This window comes from Molossus molossus, unplaced genomic scaffold, assembly GCF_014108415.1.
Source record: "Molossus molossus isolate mMolMol1 unplaced genomic scaffold, mMolMol1.p scaffold_m16_p_10, whole genome shotgun sequence".
NCBI classification, from domain to species: domain Eukaryota; kingdom Metazoa; phylum Chordata; class Mammalia; order Chiroptera; family Molossidae; genus Molossus; species Molossus molossus.
In genome coordinates, this window is record NW_023425345.1 from 4,923,147 (window position 1) to 4,937,553 (window position 14,407).

Sequence of the window (14,407 nt, forward strand, 5' to 3'; positions counted from 1 at the left end):
GTGTGTTGTTTGGTAGGAGTAAATTAGAGATTTGAAGGTTTATTGGTCTTTTGAGAAACAGCAAGTAAACAGATCCAATGTACTAAAACAAAGGCAAGAGTTAACACAAGTACCAGCCATTGTTTGTGTGTGTATTGAGGTACTATTATCCCTATCTTAGAAATGAAGAAATTGAGGCACAGTACGGGGTTGATTTCTGGAAGTGGATTTACTGCCAAAAAAGTGTGAACATTTAAAATTTTATTGGCACTAGCTCATTGCACTTCAAATTATATCATATACTTTCACAGTAGTGAATGAAGTGTCCTTTTCCTCACACCCTCCCCCAAAGTAGGTATCCATGTTTTGTCTAAACAATAGATGAAAATTCTTTTTATAATGTGCCAAGTTATTTAATACAAGGGTAATTTGATATACATCGTTAGCCACCTGACCATAGAATCAGAGAATCTCAAGATTGGATGGTCCAAATCCTTATCTGATGCACGATGCAGCAAGGCTTTGTCCTGTGTACACATTCTAGGGTAGGTGGGGCTTGCACTTCCTCCAGATACCGCCCTCAATTTTGTTCATCTATAGACAGGGCAACTCTGACTACAAAAATTTTTCAATGTCACTGTAGGGTTCTGTTATATAAAGTTCAAAACCAATCAATGGTGAGAATAGTAATTCCCTTTGAGGAGAAGGGGATTAATACTTGGAAAGGGGCAAGAGAGTGACTTTTGGGGTGCTGCTGGTGAAGTTCTATTTCTTGACCTGGGTGGTGTTTACATGGGTGTTTTCAAATAATTCATCAAGCTGTACACTTATGAATTGTTTTTGCGTGTTAACCTTTTTTTTTTTTAATCCTCACCAGAGGACACTTTTTTGCATTTATCTTCAGATAGAGCTGGAAGGAGAAAGGGAGGAAGAGAGAAACACTGATGTGAGAAAGACAAATCGACTGGTTGCCACCACACAACCCCAACCGGGGCTGGGGATGAACCACAACCGAGGTAGTAACCTTAGTGGGAACCAAACCCGGGACTCTGGTCCACGAGCCGATGCTCTAACCACTGAGCAACTGGCCAGGGCTTGCCTGTTAAACTTCTTATTTTTTTAAGTAGGCTAGCTCTATATCAATGTAAGGGCAGCTTAATAGCCTGGTGCCAATGGCTTTTGATTCTTTTACCGGCTCTTTTAAGAAATGATGGAAGACCAACATAGTGAAGGCAATCCTATGTACAGACATCAATGACTTCAAGTAGAAAGTCACAATGCTCAAGTGAAGTTTTAATTTTTTTCTTTATTGATTTGAGAAAGGGGGAGGGGAAAACACATCGATTGGTCGCCTCCTGCATGCCCTCTCACTGGGGATTTGACCTACAACCTGGGCATGTGCCCTGACCGGAAATCGATCCGGCAACCTCTTGGTGCGTGGGCCGATGCTCAACCACTGAGCCACACCAGCCAGGATAAAGTGAAGTTTTAGAAAAATTCAAAAATCCTTCTCCACTTTAGAGCTTTCCCACATACTGACTCCAGCCCTTTCAGATGCCAGTTGTGGTAAGCAGTGGGCCCATCATTATGACAACCAAACCTGCCCCTCATGATTCCCAAGGTTTTAGTTCTATCCCCCCAAGCTGTCACCTGGCTGGGCTAGTTTTCACCTAAAAGCAGGATAATAGCTCTGGCCCGTTTGGCTCGGTGGTCAGAGCATCAGCCCGTGGACCAATGAGTCTGTTTCAATTCTGGTCAAGGGCATGTACCTCGGTTGCAGTTTGATCCTGGCCCTGGCCAGGGTCATGCAGGAGGCAACCAGCAGATGTGTCCATCTCGTGTTGATGTTTCTCTCTCCCACTCTATCTAAAGATAAATAGAAAAATATCCTTGGGTGAGAATTAAAAAGTAAAAAAAGCAGAATAAGGTTTAAGAATTCTCGAGAGAATCAGAAATAGGTTCCTGGCATCAAGTGTACTCAATAAATGTTTGCTAATGATAGTGGTCTAGGAATAAGCAAACTCCATTGATCCTGTTGCCTGCACCTGGAAATTTACGCCCTGTGTATATCTGTATCCTTCTCCAATTTCTTCCATGTTGTTCTCTCTCCTCAGAAAGTAAGGGTATGGGCTGGAGCTACCCATCCCACATCTATCCGTAAGGATGAACTACAAACAGCAGCCTCCGTCTGAGGCGGTCCCCCACCTAGCTCCTTTCATGGACCGCCGAGTCCGCTGGATCCTCCACTTCCACTCTCTGACACTACACCAGTTTCTGAACCTCCGAGTTTTGTTCCTTGTCTGCAAATAGGTATGATAGTCCCTGCTCCACAGGGCTGACCTGAGGAGGAAATGAGAATGTGTGCAAGGACCGGAGCCCTGTTCCCAGGCATGTAACTGCTGACCATGGTAGTTCTCCCTGGACAAAAGCCTTGGGCTCGATGTCCCCACCTTCAGTGCCCTCCCCATTGACTTTGGGAGCTGGATTCCCTCTTACTGACTGGCTTCCTCCCCATCAGAACAGTTCAGGTCACTGGCTCTGGCACAAATTCCCACTCTAGGAATCCAGCACCCACCCCAACCACTTGGTCCCTGCCAGATCCAGGCTGGTCCCAACTCCCTGGAGGAGAGCAGGGGAATCGGGCACAGAGCTGTCCCAGGGCAGCCTCCGCCAGTGCTCCATGAGCTGGAGTGCTTTTCCTGCAATGATGACATTTCCTCCCAACTTAAAAATGCTGTCTTTGGATGGGGCAACAGAAGCTTAGACTCCAGGCTCCACTTATTCCTTCAAGAACTGATGCTTCTTTTTTCACTCTGGCTACGTAGATGATATAACATCATTTAATTTTAAATAGTAGTATAAACAAGAAAGTAGCACAAAAATATAGTGTTGCATGGAAGACTGATGCTTGCTGCTGAGAAGCTGAAGCCAGAGGTTGTGGATCTTGGGAATGGGTACTCTTAACAGGACGAAGAGAGTGGCCAGAAGGGCAGAGGACCAGGATTGCTGCTCCTGAGACTCCCTGATCCAGGGCTCCTTGGAACTGCAGCCACACCCCAAACATCAATGTAAGGGGACGCTATGATGAACTCCAGCTGCTTCTCCCAAGAGTGTCCATCCATGAGAGTGAACCTGGGACAGGTGCATTTGTATGTTAAGTGACTGGAGAGCACTCAAAGTCCTACCATCGCTCCAGACCTCCCCGAGGCCTAGTGCAGACTGGCCTCCCTGAACTGTGCAGCCAGAGTTCTTGCTATTTACTGCCCTGGCCTGGAACCCTGTTTTCCTCCATTGTGTCATCACCTTTCTATTGCCAACTCAAGGGTGCCAGTGCCTTCTGGCTCAATTATATGGTACTCTCTCCCAGGACCTAATCCACTAGTTTGGCTAAAAACAAAAAACCCTCAGCTATATTCTACTCCTCTGAACAGCAGAGTTCTCCCTATTCTAATGAATGTCTTTGGATCTTCATTTCCTTCTCCGGTTGACACTCTTCAGTTCATCCAATTCCTTCTTCATTATTTGGAATTCAGCCGTGGTCTCAGAGAACTGAAAGTAAAGCAGCAGAACGTTAGAAAGGAGGACATTTTTTGGCTGTGTTTCAGGTTTGCCAGGCCAGCCCTGTGCTGGGGAAAGGCCCCTGGCATTTCTCTACCACTGCCTGGCGGCCTCCATGACAGAACCCCTTTGTAACTGGGCAGAATGTTAACTGCCTCAAGTACCTGAACAACATTCACAATTCACTCTATCAATGTTTTTTTTTTTGTTTTGTTTTGTTTTTTAAAAATTTATTCAACTGCTAACTTTTATTTTTATCCTCATCCGAGGACATTTTTTTTAATTTTTTGTACAGACAGAGTGGGAGGGAGAGAGAGGAAGAGAGAGAGAGGGAAACATCGATGTGAAAGGGACACATCGAGTGGCTGCCACTCGCACAACCAACCAGGGCCAGGGACAAACTGCAACCGAGGTACGTGCCCTTAGCGGGAACCGAACCCGGGTCTCTCCGGACCGCAGGCGGACGCTCTAACCGCTGAGCCAAACCGGCCAGGGCCACTCTATCAATGTTTTTGATCATTTATGATTGCAAGGCACTCACTGCATTAAGGACGGCAGGCCTCAGGGGATGAGAAAGGCTGGGAGTATGCCCCTTCCCTTTCCCAACCCCCTCTGCCTCCCCCCAGGTGCCTTAACTTTGCCTTTCCCTCTCCTAAGCTCCAAGGGCCCTTGTTTTGCTTCTGTAACTTGTTTCCTGAGCCTATGTAGCCCAGCCAGCTCACTTCTACTACCTCTGTAACTTTCTAAATAAACTTGTTCTTATAATTTGAAAAAAAAAAGACAGAAAATGGCAGCTATTGGTAATTCTAAGCTAAAGGATTACTTGTTTCTGAGCTGTAGCTCTCATAATGATGTGGAGGGGGAAAATGCTTAAAAAAGAATGTCACGTTCCTCATCAGAATCCTTCAATAGACTTATATTCACGACAGGGACAGAGAGAGATAAACTCTCTAAAGTAGAGGTCAGCTTACTATGAAATAAGAGCTATACTTCCCAAGCAATCCAGTCTTCTGACTGCTTTACTTGTATTATTAACTCACTACAAGGTGAATCCCACTATCATGTCTATTTTATTGCTGAAGACACTAAGTTTTTCAGACAGATCAGGTAAGTAACTTGCCTAAAGACACAACCAGTGTGGAAGGTGGGCAAGGAACTAGGAAGTTTAGCTCCAGAACGCATGCTCTTAACGACTCCAGTGTATGCTCTCCTGCCACTCAATCAACCTTCACATGTATCTCTAGCCCCAACAGGCTGCTGGGTTTTTATTTTTATTTATTTTATTTTTTCCTTTATTGATTTTAAAGAAAAAGGAAGGGAGACGGAGAGAGAGAGAGAGAAACATCAATGAGAGAAAACATCAAATGGCCGCCTCCTGCATGCCCCCCCACCCCCATTGGGGATTTGGCCCACAACCTGGGCATGTGCCCTGACCGGGAATCGAATCAGCAACCTCTTGGTGCATGGTTCGACACTCATCCACTGAGTCACACGAACCAGGCAGGCTGCTGGTTTTTAACAGCTACAGAAAAGTGATGCCAATGCAGAGCACTCCTGGGCAGGTCTGTGCCAGGCATTGACAAATGCCTGCGTGGTACAGGACATCTCCAATTCATGAGCAGCCTAGAGTGTCCTCCTTCCTAGAACACCTTCATCCTAGCCTCTATCCTTCCCCTTATTGTTCTACATTCAGTTCAAATGTTCCCTCCTATGTGGCATCCTCCTGTCTCAACAGAACTACTTTCTATCACATTCTGACCAGGCCCTGTATAGCCTCTAACTGTTGTCCTACCACAAGGTACTGTCATTACGTTTACTGCCCATCTCCCCGCTAGACTGTGAGTGCTTGAGGGTAGGGACTGTGTCTGATTTCGTTTTGTACCTTTGGATTCAAAGCAATGTACCTGGGCAAACTGGCATTCACAAGGTATGAGCTGGATGAACTGACCTGGGGTGGAGCCTCCCTCCGAGGGAAAGCCGAGGCAGCCCTTCCCATCACCTTCCTTACCATGTCAAGCAGGATGTCCACTTTCACCTGTAAGAGATTATTCTCTTCTTCTAACTGCTGGTTCCGTTTCCGGAGGCGCTGAGCCTCCCTCTGGTCCACACTTCCGCTAATCCCTGTCTCTGGTGGAGAGAGAACCAGCAGTTATAAAGCGGGGGTGAGAGGTGTTCCTTCCACAATCTTGTTAGACAATATGGCAGAAAATCAGCCCACCTGTTACCCAATGGCCATTTTCAAACTTCAGGCTTTGTCCCGCCAGGTTCATAGAGGGGGTTCCATAGTCAAGGCCCAGCTCCACCTCGCGGGTTGATCGATCCAACTGTGGGTGAGACACTGCGTGTCAGCTTCAGGTCATGGCACTCAGGCTCTAGTCCAGCACCTCTCCTAACTACAGGACCCCAATAACTCATTTCTGTCCTCTAATAGTTACTCAGCACACTTCATGTTTTTTAGTCAGAAAATTAAGGTACAACAAAAAATTTTAAACTATAAGAAACATACTACTTTATACACTAGATGTTTTCCAAAAATTTGTAAAATGAATTACTTTATATCTACTGTGAAAAATCCTTTTTAAATGTCATAAGCCCCTAAGCTATCATCTGCTTTCTCTGGAGCTATATATGTCATGGACAAGGCATAAAATGCTAATGCCCTAACTAGTGGTAGTAGGTGTTCTTTAATGTATTTTTCGATGTTTCTACAACTCACTGAGCACCCACCCTGCATCAGGACTAGTACTGGGTATTCAGAGATGAGCTCGACCAGCTCTGCCCTCAAGGAGCTTGAACACTGCCTCTGCAGCGGTGACACACCCCCTGGATGCCATTAATGGTAGCAAAACATCATCCTTTCAGAATGATTTGATTCTCAGATGTGACCAAAATAGATTCCTGGCCATGTCTTGGGAATAAAGTGAAGTCAAATTGGGTAATATCTGGAGCCAAAAATCATGATGAGATCAACTGTCTTGTCAGGTTCTTGAACAAGCTGACAGTAATTCCCAAATAGGAGTTAAAAATTATTTTAGCAATAGCAATAGGAACAAAAAGGATGCCCTCCTACTTGGATGCCTCTGGAGGACCCCACTTTCCATCAGAGACCAGGCTTGACACTCCGGTTACATGCACACTGGGCTGACCCTTGTACTGACACTCACATTATGCAGGTTGGAGAGAGAAGCAGACTTCCGAGGCGGAGTCTTCTTTGGACTGAACGTATTCCCAAAGAGAGGCATCTTTGGCCTGACGAAGGAAAGGTCAATGCTCCCTATGCCGGGGTCAGAACAAGTCAGGGGTACAAATAGTTGAGTCAGTGATTTCATGCCACTGTCCTAAAATCACGAAAACATACATCTTATGTGGTTATTCACAATCCTGGAAAAGGCTCCCACGTTGAGTGCTCACTATGTGCCAGGTAGGCAGTATGCTAAAAACCTTTGCATGTAGTATCTCTGGTCCGCGGGCTGACGCTCTAACCGCTGAACCAAACCGGCCAGGACTGCATGTAGTATCTCAAGTCTCACAACCACCCTTTGTTTAGCTCCCCTCATTTTCCTCATTTGACAGATAAGGTTTAGAAAGATTAGGGTCCACCCTAGCCAGTTTGGTTCAGCGGTCAGAGCATCAACGTGGGGACCAATGAATGGCGGGTTCGATTCGGGTCAAGAGCATCAGCCTCCATTGCTGTTCGTCTTCAGCCCTGGTCAGGCAGGAAGCAACCGATTGATGTGTCTCTTCTTGTCGATGTTCCTCTCTCTTCCTTTCTTCCTCCCTCCCACTCTATCTGAAGATGGATGAAAAAATATCCTTGGGTGAGGATTTATAAAAAAGAAAGACTAAGGTTCTAAGGCAGCAGCTCTCAACTTGTGGGTCGCGACGCCTTTGGGGGTCGAACGACCCTTTCACTGGGGTTGCCTAAGACAAAACAATAGCAAAATTACAGTTATGAAGAAGCAACGAAAATAATTTCATGATTGGAGGTCACCACAACATGAGGAACTGTATTAAAGGGTCGCAGCATTAGGAAGGTTGAGAACGACTACAAGGGGAGCTAGATTTTGAACACAAGTATGTGTGATTCTATAGTTTATGTTAACCACAGGCAAGTGCCTAACTTGTCTGTCTTAAATTTCATCACAAGTTGACATCACAAAATTTAGTGTCTAGAGTAAGGAATACAATTCTACTTATTCCCATATACTTGCAAGAATCACACTAGGCAACACCCTCTGCATAGACTCCATTTTTTTCAATCCTCACCTGAGGATGTTTTTATTGATTTTAGAGAGACAGGAAGGTAAAGAGGGAGAGAGAAAGAGAAACATTGATCAGTTGCCTCCCATACATAACCCACCAGGGATCTAATCCGCAACTAGGTATCTGCCCTGACCAGGAATCGAACCCGCAACCTTTTGGTACACGGTATAACATTCCAACCAAATGACCCACCAGGCCAGGGCTGCACAGACTCCATTTTAAAGAAATAAAGCTATATTTATACTTCACTTTGAAACCAATAGTGTCCCTCACTCTATATGTCAAAGGTCGCCTGTCCTATATGGTAGGTGAGGTGTCCAGTGGAAGGAGGCGGCCCATAACATAGCAGAGCTGACAACGGCAGCCACGCATTTGTTTTCAGCATGTTGTAACCTATTGCAATTCACACAGGCCAAGTTACACAGATTTACTGACACTGCCCTTTTAGGGTGTAGGAGGTGGGAAGAGGTAGAGGTAAATTTTTCGTATATTTATATATTACATAAGTATAGAAAAGTATACAAATCATAAATATGGCTTCATGAGTTTTTACTAAAGATATCTCCCCCACATACTGTGTAGCCACCCTCCAGATACAGAACATTTCATCACCCACAAGCCTTGCCCAACAGCTTTATAACCATGGACTCAGAGGATATCCTCTTTTGTGACCCCCCCCAACTCAGTTATCATGTTTGTGAGATCTATCCATGTTGTTGTATGTAGCTATAGTTTGTTCACATTGCAGTAAAATATTCTACCACATAAAGTGGACATTAGAACTGTTTCCAATTTTTGTCTATTAAAATGTGCTGCTAAACTGATGAACAAAACTGGTACAGAGCTATGGATGTATGAAACAGAACAACAGATCTTGAGGAGTGTGTTGGGGGGGCAGGAAGAGATTAACCAAAGAATATATATGCATATATGCATAACCCATGGACACAGACAATAGCATGGGGAAGGCCTGGGGTAGGGCAGGGGTAGGGTGCAGGGGGCCAAAAGGGAGAAAATGAGAGACATCTGTAATACTGTCAACAATAAAGTAAAATTTTTAAAAATATGCTGCTAAGCCCTGGTTGGTATGGTCCAGTGATTGGAACATCGGCCTGCATACCGAAGGGTTGCAGGTTCAATTCCCAGTCAAGGGCATGTACCTAGGTTGCAGGTGCAATCCCTGGCCCAGGTGAGGCATGTGTGAGAGGCAACCAATCCATATGTCTCTCTCACATCGATGTTTTTCTCTCTCTCTCTCTCCCCCCTACTCTCCCTTCTTACTCTCTCTAAAAATTACTAGAAAAAATATCCTCAGGTGAGAATTAACAACAAATTTTTAGACATGTATTTCCATACACATAAGTATACTTCTCTGGTTCTATACCTAGGGGTGGAATTGTTGAGTCATATATTCAGCTTTAGAAGATACTGCCAAATGGTTGTACCAACCTATACTCCTACCAATAGTCTATGAGAAAGCCTTATAAACATTTAGCATTTCCTATCTTTATTTTATCCATTCTGGTAGGTATGTGGTGGTATTGCACTGTGTATCATTTGCTTTTCCCTAATAATTAATTAAATTGGCACCTTTTCATATGCTCACTGGACATCTGGATTTCCTTTTTTTGTGACATGCTTATTCAATTCTACTGTCTTTTTTTTTTTTTTTATCCTCACCCGAGGATATTTTTCCATTTTTTGTACAGATAGAGTGGGAGGGAGAGAGAGAGAGAAACATCGACGTGAAGGGACACATCGAGTGGCTGCCACCCACACGACCAACCAGGGCCGGGGACAAACTGCAACCGAAGTACGTGCCCTTAGCGGGAACCGAACCCGGGTATCTCCGGACCGCAGGCCGACGCTCTAACTGCTGAGCCAAACTGGCCAGGGCTGAGTTGTCTTTTTTAATTTAGTTTTTTTAAAGTACGCTTTTAATGATTTTTGAGAGAGAGAGAGAGAGAGAGAGAGAGAAACATAGATTTTAGAAATACATCGATCAGCTGCCTCCTGCATGCCCCACACCGGGGATCGAGCCCGAAACCCAGGCATGTGCCCTGACCCGGACCTCTCAGTCCCTGGATGATGCTCAACCCACTGAGCTACACCGACTGGGTATGGGTTGTTTTTATTTTTAAAATCCTCACCCAAGGATATTTTTCCATTTATCTTTGGATAGAGTGGGAGAGGGAGGGAGAAAGAGAGAGAGAGAAACATCGATATGAGAGATACATCGATTAGTTGCCTCCCACTCTTGGCCAGAGACCAAACTGCAACCAAGGTATGTGCCCTTGACTGGAATTGAACCCATGACTCTTTGGTCTGCAGGCCGACACTCTAACCACTGAGCTAAACTGGCCAGAACATGGGTTGTCTTTTTTTTAAATATTAATTTGTAAGGGTTCTTTATATACGATGAATATGAGTCTTTTGTTGTATGTACAGAAGATACTGAAAATATCTCAATCTGGAACTTGCCTTTTTGTTTTCTTATTGGTTTCTTTTTTTATTAAAAAAGTTCTTAACTTTAATTTCTTTCATTGATTAGTGTTTCTGTGTCCTATTTAAGAAAATCTGCCTACTCCAAGGTCATGATATTTTCATATACTAATTTCTGGAAATTTTATTGTTTAACTTTCACACTTAGGACTATGACTCGTCTGGAATTGATTTTTATAGATTGTGTGAGGCAGGGGTCAAGGTTAATTACTTCCCAAATATCACCCAGTTTTAACTCAAAACACACAAGTAGCTTAAGATTCCTTCTAAGAAACTAGATTGATGATAACAATAATGAAGGCACAAGGGAGCAAAAAGAAAGTAGAACTCCCCCTTTCCCTAGTCCTAGACATAAGATTTTCCTCCACATTATGAGATAGAAACAGTAGTAAGTTAATCGTATCTGACAAGAAGTTGGCCAAAAAAAGAGGGAACTTCAAGACTATTTGAAATCAGGTTTTATACCAACTGTCATTAAAAGATACCTCATAGTATAAATCCATCACAATTAGCAAGACATGTTTTCAATGAAAACATGAAGAAAAACTGTTTTCAGTGATGTTGAAATTAATATCACTAAAATTAATGATAAAAGTCTAAAAGCTTCTTTGGAAGTTTTACAATATACAATAAGAGTACGTGTATATATAATTTATAAATAAATAAAAATAAAGATATTTAGGGGTGTGCGCTCATGAGTTTCACTGGTGTGTGTGTGTAATGAAAAGGCAGCAGACCCACAACTATGGGACGGCATTGGGCCTGGGCACACTACTTTAGGGCTTGAACAAACCAGGGTGCTTCCAGCTTGGTGGCGGACGGGACAGCAGTGGGAACCAGGAAGTTGAGGGAGTTTTATGCTGTGCTACCACATCATCCAAAACACAGTGGAAGGCCCTGGCAGTGTTTCTGCTGGAGAAAAAAAAAAGGGTGGAAGAGGGAAGGCAATTAATCTTATGTATATAGAGGGCAGAACAAGAATGAAACAGGAATATCCAGAAAGATTTTGACTCAAAAAAGAAAAGGGCACAGTAACAAAAACTAAGGAGTATCACTTCCTGCATATCCACTATGGGTTGGGCTCAATGCTGGATGCATTTCCTGTATTTCTTGAATCTGTTACAGCAAACCTATAAGGGTATTTTCCTAGCAATATTGGATATGAAAAAACTAGGGCTTAGAAAAGTTAGACAGTTTTGCCAAAGTCCACAGCCACAGTCAGTTGGCTACAGGTACATAGCAAATTATCTCTGTATTAATAATTTGTGGGGTGCATCATAAGAAGCATTTCCATCCATCATATTGGCAAAATTTCAGAGATGAATAGTAATATCCAATGCTGGTGAGGGTGAAAAATATTCTCTTGGTGGAGACCTAAGAAGCCATAATTTTTCAATTAGGCAAAACCTAGCAAAATCTTAAATGTGCATACTTTTTGGCCAGCAAGTCTACTTCTAAAAATGTATCCTCCACAAAGAATTCGACATGTTCACACAAGTGTTCTCTATTGTTGATAATAGCAAAAATTAAGAAATAATGCAAAATGGCTATCAATGGCTGGTGTAGTCAAATACATTGTGGCACATTCTTTTAATGGAATACTAAATGGCAAGGAAAGACAATGAGACAATTGTAATATGGACTGACCTGAAGCTGTCCAACACACTCTAACAATAAAAAAGCAAGTTGCAGCCCTGGCTGATTCGGCTCAGCGGTTATAGCATCGGTCTGAGGTCCAGAGAGACCCGGGTTCGGTTCCCGCTAAGGGCACGTACCTCGGTTGCAGTTTGTCCCTGGCCTTGGTAGGGTCATGTGGGTGGCAGCCACTCGATGTGTCCCTTTCACATTGATGTTTCTCTCTCTCTCTCTTCCTCTCTCCCTTCCACTTTATCTGAACAAAAAATGTCCTCTGGTGAGGATAAAAAAAGAAATCAAGTTGCAGAACACAGTGTATACTATAACCCCATATGAGATTTTTTTTTAAAAGGCAAGAAAATAGGTGTGTATATTAAAAAAAAACACAAAAACTGAAAAAGATCTGGAAGGGTACACCAAACTGCTCACAGTGGTTAAATCTAGAGGGGGAGTAGAATGACTGACAATGAAATTATCATTTTATAGGTTAAAAAAATGGCCAAACAGTGGCAATTTCATATGTTACAATACTAAATTATGTTAAAGAAATATACTTCCAGTCCTGGCCAGTGTGGTTCAGTTGGTTGGAACATGGTCCCGTGCACCAAAAAGTCTTGAGTTCTATTCCAGTCAGGGCACATACCTAGGTTGTGGGTTGGGATGTTGGAGAAGCAACCAATCCATATCTGTCTGTCTTTCTCTTAAAAAAGAAAAGAGAAAAAAAAAAAGGAGCTCTGGACAGTTTGGCTCTGTGACTGGAGTGTCGGCCGGCAAACCAAAGGGACTCGGGTTCGATTCACGATCAAGGGCACATATCTGGATTGCAGGTTCAATCCCTGGCCTCAGTCAGGGTTGTGTGGGAGACAACCAATTGATGCGTCTCTCTCACATTGATGTTTCTCTTTCTCTCTCTACCTCCCTTCCTTCCCCTCTATCTAGAAGATCAATGGAAAAATATCCTCAGGTGAGGATTAGCAAAAAAAATTAAAAATAAATAAATAAATAAATTTCCATATTTAATGAATTATTACAATATATTTACTATTACTTAGGAAAAACAAACAAACAAAAAAACAGATAAAAAGCAGCCCTGTCTCTTCAAGCATCTGGAGACATTTGAAGAGGGGGGAAAAATGCCAAGTTGTTGCAAAGCCCAAAACTGTGCTAATAACTCTGTGCCTAAGCACATCACCTGGACACAACAGGGCAAGTTCCAGGCCTGGCTCTGCCCCTCAGTTGCCTGCTAAACCTTAGCCAAGTTACTTTATTCCTCCGGGTTTTAACAGGGACACTTCACCAATTACCTGGTTCTCATAACCTTTCAGCTGAGAACCATTATCAATATACAACAGATGAGGGAAAGGAAGGATCTGCACTAGCTGCCTTTTAAGTCAGATCCACAAACAACTCTGGCTGAGACCCATGGGTCCCGGAATATTAGGGTGGATCTAGAGGTCCCCTTGGCAGCCTTCTTTCCGGTGAAACTCCCTGGGGAGAAAGGCTCAGCACAAAGGAAGTTAAGGGAGAGCATCTGGGTTCCAACCACCGCTCCACTGCTCACCCCCAGCGGGACTCCAGCACTTACCTTCCCTGGGTCTCCGCCTTCTTTATTGGTAATCAGGGAAAATATCAGTAATCCACTCACAGGTTGTTAAAGTGCTTTAGTGTTTATAAAAAGCTGTGAGGGCCTGACCACTTTGGCTCAGCGGTTGGAGCGCTGGCCTGCAGCCCAGAGAGTCCCAGGTTCAGTTCCCGCTAGGGGCACGTACCAAACAATAAATAAATAAGTAAATAAATAAATAGCTGTGAGATTTGATGCTCACAGCAACCCAAGGATGTCCCCATCTACAGATCCGAGAAGTGAAGCTTGGAGAAGCTAAGTGACTTGTCCCCATCACACCGTGGTAAAGTGGTGGAACTGGGTTTCAAAATAAAGCCTGTTCCTCCGCGCTGGTGATAATAATTACTTCATCACTGTGCAGTGCTGTACATTTTGCACCGAGCCACAAAATACATGTTTCTAGTCTAACAAGAAGACTAGTCTTCGGCTTTCATCGGATTCTCAGAGAGATCCGCGTCCCCCACACTTCAGAGCCAGCCAAGGCCCCCCGGGGTGATGTGTTCACCTGACCGCAGCGAACAAACGTTCACTCGCACGCCGTTCACAGCCGACCTAACGGAGGCATTACTATCCCGATCTACAATCAAAGAAGCACTTCGAGAGGGCCGGCGACCGCCTGGGTGAAGACGGCCTTAGCGCCCGGCCCGGCGCCCTCGGGCCGCCCCAGCTGCCGGGAGGCCCTGGTCCCCTGGGATACGCCCGGACATCCTACGGTCGGGCCCTCGGGAGACGCCGGGTTCAGAGACGTACCTGACTCGTTCCTCAAGCCGGGTTCCAAGTAAACGCTCAGACCGCCCGCAATCCGCGCGCTGGGTTTGCGTCACTGGCGGCGACCGCGTCCGCCGGCCT

At 44.3% G+C, this 14,407-nt stretch overlaps 1 protein-coding gene across 7 annotated transcripts; it reads right to left on the reverse strand.

The window, feature by feature from the left end:
• Positions 1-1,906: 1,906 nt before the first annotated feature.
• Positions 1,907-14,398, reverse strand: CBY1 (chibby family member 1, beta catenin antagonist). 7 transcript variants are annotated; one of them, XM_036253196.1, is made up of 6 exons: positions 14,309-14,386; positions 11,096-11,211; positions 6,702-6,811; positions 5,756-5,861; positions 5,546-5,664; positions 1,907-3,528 (listed from the first exon to the last, which is right to left on the reverse strand). In XM_036253196.1, the coding sequence occupies exons 3-6, from the start codon at positions 6,777-6,779 to the stop codon at positions 3,448-3,450; spliced, it is 384 nt and encodes a 127-aa protein (XP_036109089.1). In that variant the 5' UTR covers positions 6,780-6,811; positions 11,096-11,211; positions 14,309-14,386; the 3' UTR covers positions 1,907-3,447. The 7 variants fall into 7 exon arrangements, with proteins under 7 accessions (XP_036109089.1, XP_036109087.1, XP_036109083.1 ...); XM_036253194.1 differs by having other exon boundaries at positions 6,702-6,786; positions 11,096-11,214; positions 14,309-14,378; XM_036253190.1 differs by having other exon boundaries at positions 6,702-6,875; positions 11,096-11,214; positions 14,309-14,378.
• Between the last annotated feature and the right edge of the window lie 9 nt (positions 14,399-14,407).

Excerpts from the sequence above, each read along its gene's own strand:
- CBY1 (XM_036253190.1), bottom strand. The coding sequence starts at position 6,866 with ATGAAATCACTGACTCAACTATTTGTACCCCTGACTTGTTCTGACCCC. Across the intron at positions 5,862-6,701 it reads CTCTCTCCAACCTGCATAAT|TTGGATCGATCAACCCGCGA; the intron begins GTGAGTGTCAGT and ends TCTCACCCACAG. Across the intron at positions 3,529-5,545 it reads TGGACATCCTGCTTGACATG|TTCTCTGAGACCACGGCTGA; the intron begins GTAAGGAAGGTG and ends CTTTACTTTCAG.